We start from the raw sequence: 16,991 nt of genomic DNA on the forward strand, positions 1-16,991 counted from the left end.
GCGCCGGGTGCTGCTCTCCTCCTCGGAGAGCCGCTGCTCCGACACTAGAGGGCTGCGTCTGCCTGGGAACCCGCCCCCGGCACTCGTTTGCGGGAATTCTTGCAAGGCCGTTCCGGTCCGTTTTTCAGGCATTTCTACAAATCCTCTGCTCTTGTGTCAGGATCGAGTCAGGAGAATGTCTGTAGCTTCGCGAGATCAACCTTTGGCTCTGGTTTGATCTGAATGCTCCCTCCAGGGCGGTAGGGTAACCCGGGTAACCCAGTTTCATCTTCCCACAGGGCAACTGCATGCAGCTGTGGTGGCTGTTTTAGCGTGCACAAGGTTTTGGGGGGGTCTTCCCTTGGTTAAAGCGCATTTGTGCTGAGACAGTCAAGTACCGTTTGGCGCAGCCCTGACTTTTTCTAGGACTTGCTCTTTTTCTTCGAGGAGGGGCTCACGGAATTGATTTCTGTGTTGTTTTTTTTTTAATGGGGGGCCAACGCCAGTTCAAATCCTCTTTGTGCTGCCCCACTTCCTGCTCGGAAGCCCCGTGGGGCTCTTGCTGGTATAAATGCGCCCACCTGGGCTCCAGAGCCAGTTGTGCGGTGCCAGTCGGCCCTCAAAGCACCTGAAGCAACGAGCGCAGTAAGCCAAGAGCTCGCGTTGATAATCTGCCCTTCCTGTTCTGTCGCTCGTAACGTCAGGCAGGCAGCAGATAAGAAATCTTGCCTTCGTGTTCGCTGCAGAGGAAGCCGTGCAGCCGGAGCCGTGAGCTCTGGGTACGCTGCGCAGGCGGGCGTCTCGCCTGCCCTGCGGGGGTTTTTTGGGGGGGGGCTCAGCCGGGTGGCTCTCCCACCCGGCAGTGTGATCTGTTGATACGTAGCTCCTTGCTGCGTGCTGGCGGCTCCGCTACAAACTGCGGTTCCTGGGTGGCTCTGCAGGAGAAGCCCGTGAGCAGGGCCTGCGGCTGCCTGTCTCCGCAGTCCTGCGTTGTGCTTGGTGTGGGTGTCTGCGGCGTCGGTGGCCTTCGCTCCGGCTTTTTGGAGACTTCGTATTGGTTTCTTCCAGGCAGTCCGGAAATGCGGTTCGAAGAAACATCTTCTCTTTCTCCTCTTATGCCTGCAGCGGCAGGCGAGACGTTCTGTCGTGGAAAAATGATTACGTAACGTGGTAGCTGTGCTAAATTGTCCTCCTAGCTTGCTGGAGAAATGCAGCTTTTCGCAAGAGGCTTTCTTCTCGGTTTACGTCACCTGACAGCCTTAGGTATAAATGCGATGACAAAACCCTCCAGTGCTGCGCAGGGAAATGAGGTCTGTGTAGCCTTAGCTGTTCCTAACAAATGCACAGATTAGATTTGACATAGGCTCCTTCTCTTGGAATCCAAGAAAGAAATGGAGGAATTGAACCAAAAGCAGCATCCAGAAGTTGTCGAATCATATCTACTTTTAAGTGCAGGCTTCCTCTCTCCTCTTTGCAGTGAACCGCTTGAATTATCAGTTCGAGTTGCGTTTGCAGGACGAAGGCTGGCGTTGGTGCCAAGTCTGGTGGCAGCTGATAGGATGGTCTCTTCAGACAGCAGCCTCGAGGCCCGTTGCTTAATTACAGAGCAGACGAGAAGTTTCCTGTATTTGGCCGGGGCGCTTTAACGCTGCGGCGCGGTGAAGACGCGCAGGGCTGGCCCGGGAGCGCCCCGCCGTCTCCGGAGGCAGCGGCAGCGGGGCCGGGCCGGGCGCGGGAGGCTGCGCTGGGGAGACGTTGCCAGCTGACACGCTGCGTTAGCGTCAAGCTCTCGTGGGTGCCTGCGAGCCCGAGTCCCTCCGATTCAAAGGACCTGGAGAAACTAATGTCTTGTTTTCCCCTTGACCTCGTAACCCGTGGGCTTCGTCTGCTTGGCTTTCCTGCGGTGCTGCCCGTCCCCACGGCTTGTTAACGTCCAGTTTACGGCCTTCCGACTGGAGGCTTCTGGATTCCTTCGGCGGGCGGTGCCTTTGTGGGGAGAGGCCGCTCGGATGCCTCGTTTCTCTTCCCTTGCGTTGCCGCTCGGCAGAGCAGAGCCGCTGTTCCCCGGGCTGCACAAAGAGCACGTGAAACCCTCTGTCGCTCCTCACCGCTGTCCATCTGCGCTGCGCGAGATGAGAAGCGGGAGAAGCAAGTCCGCGGGCCTCGCATCGTCCCGGGGGCTCCAGCCCCATCTCTCTTGCGCTGGAGGAGAGCGCTTGCAGCGTGTGGGGAGCAACCCATTTCCCTGGAAACGGGCGCAAGCTCCGAGTCGGAAACTTGGCAATGTGGCCAGTGCTCAGGGATCCACCTGTCCAGCCTGGAATTTGCATTTTCTGCCTGCCTGCCCTCGCCGCGGTCTCTTCGGCGCCCGTGGAAGCTGGGTGGAGCAGCTGGGCGCTGCTGTTGGGCACCAGCCCGTTCCCGCATCTCTTGCCCGCGTGCCGAAGGGCTTTATTTCCGCGGTGCTCCCTCCCTCCCGTGCCAGCTTCGCCGTGCGGCGGCTGCGGTGAGCGGGTACCCGCTGCGCGCTCGGGAGAGGAGGGGACCGTTTCGGCCCGCGCTCCGTTGCTCGGGGCCAGCCGACCCCGTCCCCCGGCGCCGGCTCCGAGCGGCCTGGGAGCGTCGCCCACCCGCAGCACTGGCGTTTCGCGCGGGTTTCTCCGCAAGGAAAAGCCCTCGTAGGTGGAACCTGCCTCCGGGGTTCTGCGCTCAGCTCGTCCAAGCCACCAGCCAGCAAACGCCACGCAGCGTGACAGCAGCTCCTCCGCCGCCCTCTCGCCTGCCGCGCTGACGGTGTCCTTGTCAAACGCGAGTGCAGACACCCAAACCAACATCTAGCTTTGCGAGCAAGAACGCTCATTCGACTAATGCTAAATGTCAAAATATTAAATGCGCTTGGAAGCGATTAAGGGAGAACAGCACTGGGAAGAGAGGTGTGGCTCTGAAGGCTCAGAGTTGGCTCCTCGGGAATTACAGTTCTGTTGACAATTCATTAAAGGATGTAAAAATCTGCAATTAACTTGTTCTGCATAATTTGGTGCACATTGCACACTTAGGCCTGAAAAAGGTCCTTTCGTGTGGTTGCTTGGTAACGAGCTTTGCTTGTCAGGATGGCTTTAGTGGGTGTGACAGTTAGTCTTATTCCCCGGAGCACGTTGTCAGATCCACTCGGGGTCAAAGCGCGGCAGAAGCGCGGTCCCTGCCTGCGTGCAGCCGCTGAAGGAGCCGGGCTCGGACGAGCTGCGCTGCGTGGCGCGCCGGCGAGGGCGGGCGCCTTGGCCGCGTGGGAGCTCCTGCCCGCCGGGGCAGAGGAGCTGCGGCGCTGCCGTGTCGCCGGCACGGCCGCGGGCGGTTCCAGAGCCCTTCCCGGGAGGCTGCGCGAGTTTGTGGTGCAAGCCGTAAAAGCCGAGGCTTTCGGAAACAGCGGTGGAGAAACCCGTGGTGCCAGGAGCAGCGGGGCTGGGCTTAGGAGCCCTTTTGTTATTTCCAGGAAAAATCGAGGCAATTCTAGAGCAGTAAGTACTTTGCTCAGAATCCGCCTCCTGCCACCGATGGGGTGACGTTCTCTGCTGTTCCCCTGGAGCAGAGCACGGATTTTGCTGCGCTCTGCGGAGCCCCTCCGCGGGCACCGATGTGGGGAAGGGCCCTGCCGCCAGCGCTCCCGGGGCAGAAGGGCGTTTGTGCTTTTCCGCTTGCCACGTTTCCTCAAGGTGGCATCTTGAATTTTAAATGTCAGATGCTATTTAGCGCCGAAATCGAGTGACTTCAGGCTTGTTCCTGTGAGGAGCAGTGCAAGAGCTGTCCCGTGGTTTGGTTTTGGTCTGTTTCCTCGATCTCTTTGAGAAGGTGATCTTGTTTTTGTGTTCGTAGGAGGCACCTGACTGTCCTGACAGTCCTCGGTCAGCGCAAACAGCGGCGCGGGAACTCCGGCAGCCCCCCTCTCCATCACGATCTGCTCTGGCGTCGAGGGCTGTGAACAGGGCCAGCTTGGAGCCCCAACACGGGATCCGTGAGCTCTCCGCCGCTGTTCGTGCTGGCCGCTCGGTCTCATCTGATTCCAGCCGACTGTCACGTTTAAGCCTGTCGTTACAGGGTTGTCACCTGGCTGCACAGAACACCCGCCAGCACAGCAGCTTCACGGTGTCTTGCACAACCTTCCTTGCGTGTGCGCACACCTAAAACACACGTGCTCACACGCAGGCAGAGTGCGGGGCCGGAGGAGCCGGGCGTTTCTGAAGCAGAGCGGTCTCCCGCCCACCCCTTGTCGGGGGCCGGCGGTTCCAGCAGGCCGGCACCTCCGGAGGCAGCGGCGGTGCTCGGGGAATGGGGGACGCGTGCGCGTCGCAGTGTTGCTGGCGAGCGCCTTTTCTTGAGCGTGCTCCCCGTTACGCGTGGGTGTCTAGGGCACGTGCTGCGACAGATATTTCAAGCTTGCAAACTACGTGGAAAGGTGAATTGCTCCTCGGTAGAGCTCTGCTTGCCCTGGGCCCGTCACCCGGCCTCGGGAGGGACCAGTCTGTCTCCTCAGACTGCGGTTTGCCGAGGAAAGCTGCGGAAGGAGGCGGACAAGTCATGGAGCTGTGCAGGAAATGCCGAACAGCCGAGGCGGGGCTGTGCTGGGGGCGGTTGGCGGCTGTGCTGGGGGCGGTTGGCGGCTGTGCTGGGGGCGGATGCCTCGTCTGCTGTCTGTCCTCGGCCCGGCAGCCTGGGGTGAGCAGCCAGCTGCGGCGGGGCTCCTCCGCGTGCGTGGCGCGTCCTTAGCCCGGGGCCGTGCAGGTTTTACTCGCTGCTTCCTCTCTTTCAGGGGCTAAGAAGGTGACGAACAAAGCAACCCTGTGGTACGTGCCCCTGTCTCTAAAGAACGTGAACAAAGTTGTTGAAGTTCCTCCTATTCAGGTAAGACCGCGTGCTGGTCGTCTCCCGCCCGCAGAGATTCGGGGCAGAGCCGGCTGGGATCTGCCCTTCCCTGCGACGGGCTGGGGCACCGTCTCGCAGGCCGCGGCGTCGGCTGCGGGCCGTGTGCGTTGGTGGGGACGGCGGTCGGAGACCTGGTTCCGCGACAGAGAGGCGGCCGCTCTCTGTGCTTGCTGGTTCCCGGTTGCAGCAGAAATATTTGTAGAGATGTCTGAAGCTGTGCCGCAAAACGAGCCTGACAGCCAGATGCACGTGTGAGTCACAGCTGTGGAGGTGCTCCAGTGCTTGCGGGCTCGCGTTCAGCCCCGATTAGAACAGCTCTGTTTAAAGAGCAACAGATGACCAGGAGAAGCAGTCCCTGCTTTCTGTACAGCTGACAAACAGAAATAGGGGAGAGGGCTCTGTTTTTTGTTGTGATAATTCTTTGGGGGGGAAACAATGTAAAAAGGACCATCGCTTTTCCTCCCCTCGTGGTCACGCCTACCTCTAAAGCTCTATTGCTCGGCTTCCACGTGGTCTCGGCAGCAGCGAAGAGCTACTGAGCACCCGCCAAACTTGCTCACCAGCTCTTCAAAGACTGGGTGGCCGCAACTGCTGCAGCCCATATCATGTCGGGTCCGCGCCCGCGTGCCGAGGGAGCGGGCGGCTCTCCCCGCGGCCGGGACGCTCTTCTGCCTGCCGCAGCTTCAGGTCGGCTTAGGTACGCCTCAGAAGCAAACTTCCGTTCCTAACACGTTCCCTCGCTGAGAGCTTCAGAAACTTCTCTTTTCCAGGAGATCTTGAATCCCTGGGACTTGCTGCTCGCCAGACTTCTGGGGAAGGGGTAGTCCTGTCTCGTGCGTGTCGCGCTCTGCCGTCACAGCAGTATGCTAGTGAGAAAGACTTCATCTGCTGGGATTCATGTGCATTTTAACTGGAGCAAATGGAAAAAATCTATTGGAGCAAGGAGCTCCGATCCCAGGCTTTTTCTTGCCAAGCTGCGTTTCTCGCACCTGATAAATCTCTTCCTTTCTGCCTGAAATCAGAACAAGTTCACTTGCTGTTTTTTTTCCCCCTGAAGTTCCTGGGGCTAAAGCATCGTTTCTCCACTCATCTTCCACTTAGCCTTTCTGGAAGGTCTGAAGTAACACTTCCACGATCTCTCTGTAGTTTGTCAAACTCGGTTTAGGGATCTTTAAAATGACTGGTCTTGGCTTATTTTCTTGGAAAGTGTACATTTACATGAGCTGCTAGATGGGCTGAAGGAAATCTGCCAAGTTATCCTGCTCTGGCTGGAGGTGGATGTTTTGTCGTGAAGCGGTCACCTTCAACCGGCAAGTTGGTAAGATGCCAAACAAAATTTGGAACCTGGTTTTGAGCAAGAGGTAGGCAGATCATGTAGACGATGAGTAAGGGCTAGCTACTGGAACAGAACACCCACTCTTAATTTGGTTTTCTACACGCATGCCTTTAGCCTTGAGGAGCTGGCAGATGTCTTACTTTATAATCGAGTTAATATCCTGTGCTCAAGCCTGTAGTAGCAGCCAGAGAGATGTCTGGTGTAGACCTAACCGAGGCGTATTCTGCCAGCAAGATGTCACCTGGAGCATTAGGTTACCTTTCACGTGCGTCCCTTGGGCACGAATGAACGTGCTCGATGAATTAAAATGGCACAAGACAAGCTGTCTACCTAGACCTTCCCCTCCTTTGCTGAGAGGTCACTCACTGTAGTTGCACCCTTTTCCTGAGGACGTTTTGCTCAGTTTCTAGCCGTTTGCAAGGAATAAAAGCACTGAACGGTGCAGAGGGCTTTGTCCGAAGAGGTGGTTGTTTCTGAGAGCTGTGTGGAAAGGTTGGCAGGAGGCAGACTCCGGGTGTGCTCTGAGCTTTAAAAGTCACCCTTCGGAGAGGCAGTGCCTGTTTCCTCTGGTGTCTCTTCTGAGCCGTACCTGTTGTGCCGGCTGTTGTTCCCGGTACTGTTTTTCCCGTTTGAAATGCATAGCTGTTTGTTCTGTGTTTAAATACCGGCAGTGACTCTGCTTGGCAGGTCTATAATGAGGCTGTATTCCCTTTCCGCTTCGATATGAAATCGTGACAGCAGCAAGAGGTCGTACGTGTCGTCTTTTGGGCCGGGAGTGCGTTCTGGCAGCCGTGCTCATCTTGGGACTGCTCGCGTGCTTCGGGGGGAGTTTCAGACAGCTCGCTGGGACGTGTGCGGGGAGGGGGACAGTGCCGGTCGGCGCCGGTCCCCTGCCCCGTCGCAGCTCATTCGGTGCCACGTGTCCCGAGACCGCTGCTGGGGGCAGCGCTTGGCTTTCCGCGGTGCCGCAAGATATCCTTGGTGCTACGCGAGGGTCACAAGGGCAGGCCCAGGCCTCCTGTCAGAGTAGTCCCCGGTGAGCAGCCGTCCTCTCCCTCTCCGCCTTTCCGCTTGCGCCCACCTCGCCGCTTGGCAGCACGCGCAGGCAGAATGAGCTGTGTTTTCTCTCCTTTCAGTACGCGCGAAAAGAGCAGGAAGACGAAGGAAGGAAACGTTACGAAGAGCAAAAACTGGATCGACTGGAAACTAAACAAAGAAACGGGGATGTGATCTTCCCTGTGATCAACCCAGGTAATGCATGCAGCACGAGCAATGTATATCCTGAAGAAACGTCTCTGTGGTATGTGGCAGCTGGGAGGAGGCGGGAGGGCTTTTGGGAAGTGGTCGGAGGATCACGGCAGGGACTGTTCAGTTACTTCTCTGAGCTGATACTTTCCCTCCTCGCTCCTGTGAGATCTGTCTTGGCTAAAGGAAGCTCCTCTAGAAGCTCTTGCTGCCGTGATGGCCGAGGAGGAGGCTTTCTTCAGGCTTCTCCCTTCAGCATTGAGATCACCAGCTCACTCCAGGTTACCTCTGGGCGAGCAGTGACTCCAGGCCCCCTGATCTGAATGATCAAGGGAGATAGAGGGAGGATTTTTTGCACAGAACTAGATTAGCTGCAGCTGCTCTGCTGGAGTTTGCTTTCACAAAACCCGTCCTTCTCTCCAGGTTGCTTGTTTTCAGAGAGCTACTGCATTTCGGATCAGCAGCTCGGGGCCCGGACTGGCTGTGCTGCTGCACGCTGGTATTTATAGACCTCATGTGGCAGAGCATGTGCAGTCCAAGACTGTGCTTTAAAGGAGACAGCTTGGGCTTTTTTCAAGTGTCTGTAGCTAAGAGTTCATCCTCAGAAATGATGTGTCGGGATTTGCAATACAGTTTTGGAGATGCAGTGAGGTATGTGGCCAAAGACGCCGCTCTTGGAGGGGGAGTTAGAAGAGGTGACCTGCAAACTATTTTTATCACTTTGAATGGAGATGCTTTCTCCGGAGCTTGTTAATTTTAACTACCTTTAGAGTGTGAGAACGGTACATGGATTTGGGCTTTTTGTGCAGCGGTTGCCTAGCAACAAATCGCAAGGGGTGAATGAGTTCCTCCGGTCTTGTTCCAGAGACTGGTTGGCAGGTTGCTTTTTTCTGGAGCACAGTTCCTCTTGCCACTTTGCACGTCTTTCCCAAGGTGAGATGAAATGGCCTGTTGGGTTCTGAGCAGTGGTAACAAGTTTCGTTCAGCAGTCAGGAAAATGTAAGCTTTTAGTAAGTGCGAATGTGGTTCTGCAGCTGTCTGCATGTGCAGCTCCTCTCTGGAAACAACTTTTTCACAAGAAATTCATCAGCCGACGTTTGAACTGGGGGATGAGTTAGCGGGTGAGGAGGCGTTTGTCCGCTGCTGTGCAGTGACTGTTGTCTGAAGCTGCTCCAGCTTCCAGGGGTCTCAGAAGTGTTGCTTGCGCACCTCGAACGTCCGTGCCGGTAGCGTCCGCGAGGCCGGTCCGAGAGCCTGTGAAAACGCAAAACGCGTCTGGCTGCATGTGGACGTAATTCCAGTACCTATGGGGATTGCAGTGGGTCGCCTCTGTGGTAGTAATAATGAAAGTTGCTCAAATACCTTTCTTCTTTGCTCTCCCTGCTCACAGATAGACAGACTAAAGGTAAGGCTGCGGACCCGGCGTTCCGCGGAGGCTGTCGTGTGCGGGCGCCTGCGAGGCACGGGGGGAGCGCGCTTCCGCGCTCTTTGCGTTGCCGTTACTCCGTTGGCTTTCTCAGAGACGCTGCAACGTTAAGCAGTTGGGCACTCGGTTTTGTTTCTCCTGTAATAAGTGCCTCAACTGGTGCTTTATGTCTCTCATTAAGGAAAAGATTCAGAGGCCAGGAGCGGGCCTCTGAGACCAGTTTTCTTCTCTGCTGGCACTCTGAGGGCACAATTTATGTCACTTAGATTTAGTGGCACTTGCATGTCAGATGACGCCAGTACGTGCCATTACTTGTGGGCGTGGGAATAGAGATGTTATTAAAGCTGAGCCGAAAGCATGGTCCTTTTGACACATTGCTAAATGGCAGACGGGTAAATAAACCAGATTTAGGAAAATATAGCCTACGGTGCTTCAGTTCAGCATGCAACTGATAGCCTGAGAAAGAAAACCATAAGACTACAAATTGCATTCAGTTATTTTCAGTTTGCTTTGAGGCTCCTGTGAACGTAAAAAAACAAAAACAAGCTGAGTTTGAGTAAAGTTGGTAGGTTAATATTAGAGGGACTTGGCAGTCCATCATGTATTAAACAGCCTTTCTTTCAGGACTCTTCAGGACCAATTTCAATTGTTTGATTAAACTGATTCAAAAGTATTTCAGTTTTGAATAACATAACACAACATTTTCATCCTACGAGGTGAGCCAGACGGTTGTCCTCGGGCTCTGACAGCATTCTTGCGAGACATCAGGTTGCATCGGGCAAGATCGTACTCTGCCTGCGAGGTTTGACGTCTCTGCTTTTTGTCTGCTTGCTTTAAACAGAGCCACATACTGTGGGCTACAGCCAGTCCAGCCTGATTCACTTGCTGGGACCATCGGACTGCACTTTGCTTGGCTTCGTACATGGTGGTGAGTAAAATCGGACTTTACAGTCGTATTCGTTAAGGGTAACCGAGCCCCCGCGCTGCGTGCGTGCAGGGGCGGGTCTGCGAGAGCAGCGGCGGATGGAGAGCAGGGCTGTAAGGCACCGAAATGGGGAGGATGAGGATGAAATAAAGGCTGGTGAAGGTCACGTGCAGGATGGGAGCTCCCCCTCATCAAAGGACCACGCACTAGTCGACCTGAGGCAGTGAGATCTCGCCGGCGCAGGGAGTCGGAGCCAACGCGCCCTAGGGAAAGGTTTCCTGTGAGGTGGAGCGAGTGGCTGCGGTCAGACTCGTGCAGTCTTCTCGCTTCCAAAGAGCAGCTGATCTCAGGCAGGCAAACGCACTTGCCAGTCTAAGGGCAATTAAGGCATTTTGCCGTGTCATTAGTGTTTGTTTCTTAGTGGGATCAGAAACGAAGCAGTCCTAGAATATTCTCTGCTTTATTCTTTTTGACTTGCTGGTGAGAAAATGGGCAGCAAAACACTTAAATAGTGATGCTCCAGTTGTGAGCTTGCTGCAGTAGCTTCCCCAGTTTCTCTCGTTCATGGGCTGACGAGCCTGTGGCTCGGGCTGATGTGCTGCTCTGAGTGCCGCTGGCTCGGAGGTCTGCGGGGTCTCGGGTGAAAAGCGGGTGGTTCGGCTCTGTGTCCCCGCGACCGGGAGCTGCTGGGAGCTGCCAACCTGCTCTCCAGCTGCTGAAGCAGCCGAGTCCGGTTTTTCTGGGCACCGGCAGGAATGTTTTCTGTGCAAGCAAGAAACAGGTCGCTGTGTTTAGACAATTCACATCTTCTGCCCAGAATGAACATGCTCTAAATGTTTTATGGCCCGATTTGAAGAACAGCAGCATATCAAGTCAGATTATCCAAAGCGTAAGTTCGGCAGCAGCAGGACAGTCTTCCTCATTAGTAAACCGCGTATGGGGAATTTTAATGGAGTGTTTTCCCCCCAGGGAAGCTGGAATTTGGGAAACTTGCTGTCTCTTGTGGGCCACCTTCTCTGGTCCGTAGGAAGTCGCATGCGTGTTTCCGGAAAACCTGTCTGGACTCAGGGTTAGCGCGCCCCTGTGCTCCGCTGCTGGCTTTGGCATCGCGGGGACTTGGACTCGGAGCTGCTCCCCTGCCCGGTCGGTTTGGAGCTGGCAAGGGGCAATAGCAGGACTCCCGTTGCGGGGACCGAGGCAGGAGGATGCTGGGGCACCTCACTGACCTAGCAACAAAACGAGCCTGTCTCAGTGCCTTGCTTGTAATGTGGGTTGTTTTTTTCTCTTTTCTTTGCCCCAGAGCAGAAGTGCAGTTTAATAAGCAGTATTTGAAATGCAGTAACGTGGGGTTGGTTTTCTCATCAGCCTGCTGGGAGAGACACGTGTATCAGTGTTTTTTCCATGGCACTTCTCTGGATGGACCATTACATCCAAGGGCCCATGAACTCAAATTCTGCCTCTGGAAGCGTTTAGATTCCTTTCTACTGGCTGTAAAATTCAGCAGTGCTTCAGTTCAGACAAAAGCTTAATCTCGACATGTGCACGCTTCCCAGCTGGTATCTGGAGCTCGTGTTTAGCAACAGAATTATAATGCACCGTTTACTTCGGTTCTAGTGTTTTGTACATACAATTCATAAGCACTTCCTAATGACGCTACGCAAAGTAATCCGCTAGCAGAGAATAAGGAACGAGCTCCTGGGAGTGCTGAAAATGGGTAAATTGGGTAGCAGGCTGAAGATAATTGAGTAGTGCAATTTTCTCATTTACCTACAAAGGAATGTCTGCGTGTATCCGAAACAAAATGAATCGGGCTCTCAGCAGAGCAGTAATGGATTAGCACATTTGAGAAAGCGTTTTATATCCATGCTCCTCCTTTAGTATGTTTTCACGGAATCGACACGGTACGGTAACTTGTAGCAGGCACCGTTACATACGTGGGACTCTTACCTGCCTTTCCAAAAACGTCGTGTTCTGCAGCTTGGGTGTGCTGGCAGCTGCCTCCACCCTGCTCCAGCTGCAGGCTCGGGGTCTGGTGATCTCAGCAGCAGGAGATCAGCTGAAACGTTCCTTTTCACTGAAAAAAGAAAAAGGAAAGTCTTCCTGTTGGTACAGCAGGTAACTGCACGCTGTGCTGGCTTGTGGCTGTGCAGGTCTTTTCAGACGGAGAACTCTGACCGCGTGTCTGCAGCAGAAGCGCCGCAGTCCCGTCCGCCCCGGGCTGCTCCGTCCCGTCGGGGCCGCGGCTGTCGTGCGTGGGGCTGCCGCCGAGCTCCCGGGAGCAGCCGCAGCCCGCGTCGCCGCCAGGCCTCCGCACCCAGCGGGCAGGAAGAGCTGCGGAATCTCTTAGCGTCTCTCCAGGTAGGAGAGGATTTGATAAGCTGACAGGGAAACAAATCAGAGCTGCCTTTCCTTTTGCAGCTGAGGAGAATACCCTTAAGTACTGATCACATTAGGGAAAATCAAATCTGGCTCTGCGCTGGATTTACATAGGAGAAAATACAGCATGATTTGGAAGAACTGGAAAAGAAAGCAGTGTTTCTACTTTTGAGCTTGCAGATTGAAGTCTAACCTGCTGATAAGGGAAACAAACTTTATGGCACCAGTTTCTTCAGTGTATACACGTAATCATGCCCAATTCATGAGTCCCCTGAGAGAATAAAGAATGAGCAATCAGACTGGAAGTACGGTTTGGGCGTAAATAACTGTTCCGTGCGAGATGGCGTTGCTGATGGAGCATTGTGCGAAGCGCAGCCCAGCTCCGAGCTGGGTGGGAGAAGGCCGTTTGCTTTTTAGCACCTGCGGTTTCAATAGATAGCCCAGGCACAGGGATCCAGTTTTATTTTCCCCTTCTAAAGAAGAATATAGCTGAGATATCACCAAAAATCAAGGTATAATTAGCAGCTGTGAGGGCTAATTAGCATAAAGCAACCGATGCTGTAAGAAAAGCAGCACTGGCACTGTGTTCTATTTAAAACCCAGCGTAAGTCACAGGACCCTGGAAAAATCCCACCAAAGCTGTGGAACGATGTGAAAATACACTATTTGTCCTGCCTTCTTTAAATTCGTGCAGTGACTGTTATCTATACCTAAGAGTGCTTGCTTAAAAGCATTTTAAAATGTTGCTCATTCATTTAATTTCTGCTTTTGGCTTTTTTTTTCCAACTGTCTTAAGCTGCTGAGCTGTTTACTAAGATATGTCTGAAACTGGAAAGAGGGCAGTAAAGAGGGTTGTTTTCTTTTCTTTTTTTTAACATAGTTTTTTTTGAGATACGGATACTTCCCGTATGAACTCTGCCTTTCATTGGCCGACTTTTTGCAGTGAGGTTGGAACCAAACATGGCCTTTCTGCGCAGGCTTCCTTTCCGGATGTGTAAGGTCGGATTCGCGCAAGATGCCTGGCTTTGCCCGTCGGGCACCGCGGTGCGCGTCGGCTGCCCTCCTCCTCCAAGTGGCTCAGTAGTCCACAGGCTTTTAAAGCTTCTCCGATTTTTTTTATTATTGATTTCTTTGAGCTCTCCTGATTGAAATATAGAAGTGGACTGGAACAAGGGAGTCTGAGTTATTGTTTATGTTGCAGACATCTGACTGCAGCATGAAGCGAGCGCTATATGGACACGGTTTTCCGCTTGTCACCACAAGCAATAGGACTCTTTCCACTAATGCCTAAGGTCGCCTTTGAAAAGTTGCAATCGATGGGGCACGTTGACTGAAATCACCAAAGGCGTGAGCTAACCTGGCAGCTTCCTTGTGAGCTCGCAGGTTCGGGAGAAACGGAGCCAGTGGGAGCCCTTTGGGGTCTTCAGCAGCGCGATCCTTCCGCGCCGTGCCGTGCCGCCTTGCCCGTAGAGCACGGGCACGGTTCATGTATGGTCGTGGCCATCCTTGGAGAAGGCCTTCCCTCTCGCGCCTGGCACGGGATGCTCTCCTCTGCCTCTTGAGCCTGGGAAGAACAGCAAGAAGCCGTGCGTGAGGAGCGTGTGCTTCCTTGCGATGACCCCGAGGACGCGTTTGCGTTGGCAGAGGCCTCTTGGTTCACGACTCGCCCTTTCCGGGTGGGAAGGGAAGGGCTGGGCTGTCCTGAAGGCTGCTCTGCGGAGGAGCTGTGCCCTTGGGCCCCTTGTACCCGCGTTCCTCGTGCGGGTGATGATGGGTTTTCTCATGCCTCCCCTTCTTCGCTGGAGACGGCACGCGCATCTCTTTCCTTTTTTTAATGTGTTTTTTAGCACTTGTTGCAAAAAAATTGAAAGTCTGATCATAGCATATGCCGCTGCTTTTGAAAGAAAACAGCATAGAACATAATAAGAGTAGTAATGTGGTTTTGGTAGCGGGAGGGGAGAGCCCGAATGTGCGGTCGGCAGCTGTGGTGCAGCGCGAGGGACCCACGGGCTGCTGTGGTGTTCGTCCCGGCAGCACGGGAGCTGCTGGCGGTCGCGAGCCCCCGGCCTCGACGCCGTGAGCCCGGCTGCGGACGGGTGATGGCGGAGTCGGGCCTGACGGAGCAGCGGGAGCTCTGGACGAGCGGCGAGGCAGCACTCGCGTTCCCGAGAGCTCCCTAATCGGAGAGGGAAGTGTCGTCTCCTCCGACAGGTGATTCGGTGCCATTCGTGGTGCTAATAAAATGAGTGGTTGCCATAGCAACTCCTCATTATCGAGCAGTTCTTTTGCCATCTCGGACCATGAAATTAAGCAGCCTGGAGAGCAGGGGAGCTTCTGAGAGCAGATGCATCCGAGGATAAATAAAGGCATCGTGGTCGCGCAGGGCACGGCTCCCTTCGGAGCCCGGCGCATCCCGAAACTGCCTCGGCGGCGCCCGGGGGCTCTGGGTGCTAAATGCTCCAGCTCTGTTGGCTCCTGCTTGTAGAGAAACGTACCCTCGTCGTGTACCTTTGAGAAGATTTTCCTGGTTTTTAAAGGATCTATTTTTAACAACGTTTTCAAAGATAGTCAACGTGCTGTCACTGCTTTCAGGATCCACGGACAGTTAAATATTACATTCAGAAATATCTGTGGCACCAGCTGTTTTGTCTCGCGTTTGGAGCCAAACGGGACTTCTTCTGTGTTTAAAGAAAAGCCCAAAAAACTGACATAGTCAAACTGTAAATCCTACAATTTTGTTGTCATCTTTTAAATTGCAAATCTCCGATTATAAATACCAAATGTAAAATTACTGTAATTTGCTGGGGTAATTTCCTCCCGGTTGGCAGCATCCATTGTACGCCGAATAGGAGGAGAAGGACAAGGACTTGCAGCGCGAACCTGGAAAGCGGTGTGTTTCCAAGGGGTGGGTGGCTGCTGGGGCTCCCAGTTTGAGGCTGAACGGGCAGCTGCCGCGCGATCCCGGCTTGCGTGGAGGATGCGATGAGCTCTGCGCATCCCAAGGGAATTTTGGTAGTGGTCAAACACCTGGGCATCTCTCGCCCTGCTGAATCCCGAGGGCTCCGCAGACACAGCGTGGCAGACAGGGACGCGGAGGCACAGCAAACGCCTTGGTGCGCTGTGCATATAAAGCTTTGCTTCTCGCGTCTGCTGTCGACAGCCCGGTGAAGGGGACGTTTCGTGCGCGGAGCCTGCCGAGTCCTCTGGGCTTCCCCAGGAGCAGCGCAGCCGGGCTCCGTTCGCGCGTGCCCATTGCCAGGGTGGGAAGCTCTGCAGACGGGGAAGGGAAAAGGCAGGAACCGCATGGGCTAGTGCCTGCCCCGTGCGCGGCTGGCGGGAAGCCGCCGATGTTGCGAGCAAGCGCGCCGTTCGTGTGGCAAGCATCCCGCTTTGTAAAGCAGGGAAAGCAGCCGGGAAGGCTGTCGCTGATTTTGCGCGTGCCGGCGCCGCGGGGATGCCTTTAGCAGCGTTGGATGGTGCCCGTGGAGGCTGACGGCATGTGCTGCTGCAGGCCACGCTGGCGCGTCTCTGTGCAGTTAAGTGATACATTTAATAAACGCACACACTCTTTCCCAGTGCCGTGATTGCATCTTTGGGCCGTTTCTAACAGGGCCTGTGTTATGTGGGAATAAATAACTTCAGCTTTAGCATATCGTAGCTTTTGAGTGCTTAACTTGTGTGACTTGGCTTCTCTTTAAAAACAACAGTCCCTCTCATCTCCAGACTTTTTCAGGCTGCATTTTTTTAACTTGTGGTGTTGAAGAGGGGCCTCTTAAAATATAGGTGGAACGCCACTCTAACATTTTCCCTAGTCGCATGCTTCAAAAAAAATAAACAGATCACTTTTAAAGCAGGGATTTTACAGAACAGATCTCGCATTACAACGCTGAGGCCTTTTTAAAGGAAATTTAGGAGAGTCGAAAGTGGCAGAGATGTTAAGGACCCGGGTCTGAATGGCTGCCGTCCTGGCGTTGCTCTGCCGGGATCGTTATTCCAGTCATGGCAGTTCCAGCTGATGATTTTCCTGTGGCTGAGATTCATTCTTGCCGTCCAGCTATCTCTTTTCAGTGTGTCTTTTGTTGTGCAGATGCCGTACCGGGGACCTCTGCGAATGACGGCACTGCTTCTGCACGCTGCTCGCGTCGGTGGCTTGAAAGCTCTCGCTTGTCTGGTCCCTCCCGTGCGTGCTTTATCTTTGATAAAGCAGATATAAACCCTTTCATCTTCACCATGCCAGTGTCTGCCTCGCTCCAAGGGGGTTTAGCGCCTGTGTACATTTACAACGGGAGAAAGAGTAGCTTCTGGCTAGTAGGGCTTAGGCAAAATAGCGTCCCTTACGTTGGCTCGATTTGGCCTGCTGCTGGCATTGCACAACTGCCGCGTGCGTTGAGTGTTTCGCCGCTTTGGGACGTGCCTGCCGAACACCCGAAGCCCTGCTAGCCGGACTCCCCTCCTCGTCCTCCACGAGGAGAAGAGAGCGGAGGCCGCGTTTGTGCGCATCGGTCCTGTCACCACCGCACTTCTCAGCAGGAAGCAGCATGTAAAACCCACAGTAAAAGGCCTTGAACCTTCAAGTTATTTATGTAGCAGCCCTAAAGGCCTTAGCAAGTGTCTTCTGCAGCAGAACATAAAACCGCATGTTTTAAAAATATCTGGCATGCTCTGGGAAACGCAGCACTTATGGCCTTTTAGTTTTCATTGTGTGCCTACCCAGCCAATATCTGTCTGTGCAAATGCCAGTGGTCGCAAATGAAACGCTGTGGGCTCGGGTTAATACCCGAGGTGAC

The 16,991-nt window shown here is 54.4% G+C and overlaps 1 protein-coding gene across 2 annotated transcripts in view; it reads left to right on the forward strand.

Annotated features, from left to right (window-relative positions):
- ACOT7 (acyl-CoA thioesterase 7) overlaps positions 1 to 16,991 on the forward strand; it is a 29,226-nt gene that overhangs the window by 4,550 nt on the left and 7,685 nt on the right. Inside the window, exons 4-7 of one of the 2 annotated variants that reach the window (XM_064525359.1) lie at positions 4,784 to 4,875; positions 7,369 to 7,483; positions 8,868 to 8,882; positions 9,745 to 9,831. In XM_064525359.1, the coding sequence (XP_064381429.1) occupies positions 4,784 to 4,875; positions 7,369 to 7,483; positions 8,868 to 8,882; positions 9,745 to 9,831 (309 nt within the window). The remainder of the gene's footprint in view (positions 1 to 4,783; positions 4,876 to 7,368; positions 7,484 to 8,867; positions 8,883 to 9,744; positions 9,832 to 16,991) is intronic. The other variant, XM_064525360.1, reaches the window with a different exon arrangement.

Source organism: Dromaius novaehollandiae, chromosome 24 (genome assembly GCF_036370855.1).
Source record: "Dromaius novaehollandiae isolate bDroNov1 chromosome 24, bDroNov1.hap1, whole genome shotgun sequence".
In the NCBI taxonomy this organism is placed as follows: domain Eukaryota; kingdom Metazoa; phylum Chordata; class Aves; order Casuariiformes; family Dromaiidae; genus Dromaius; species Dromaius novaehollandiae.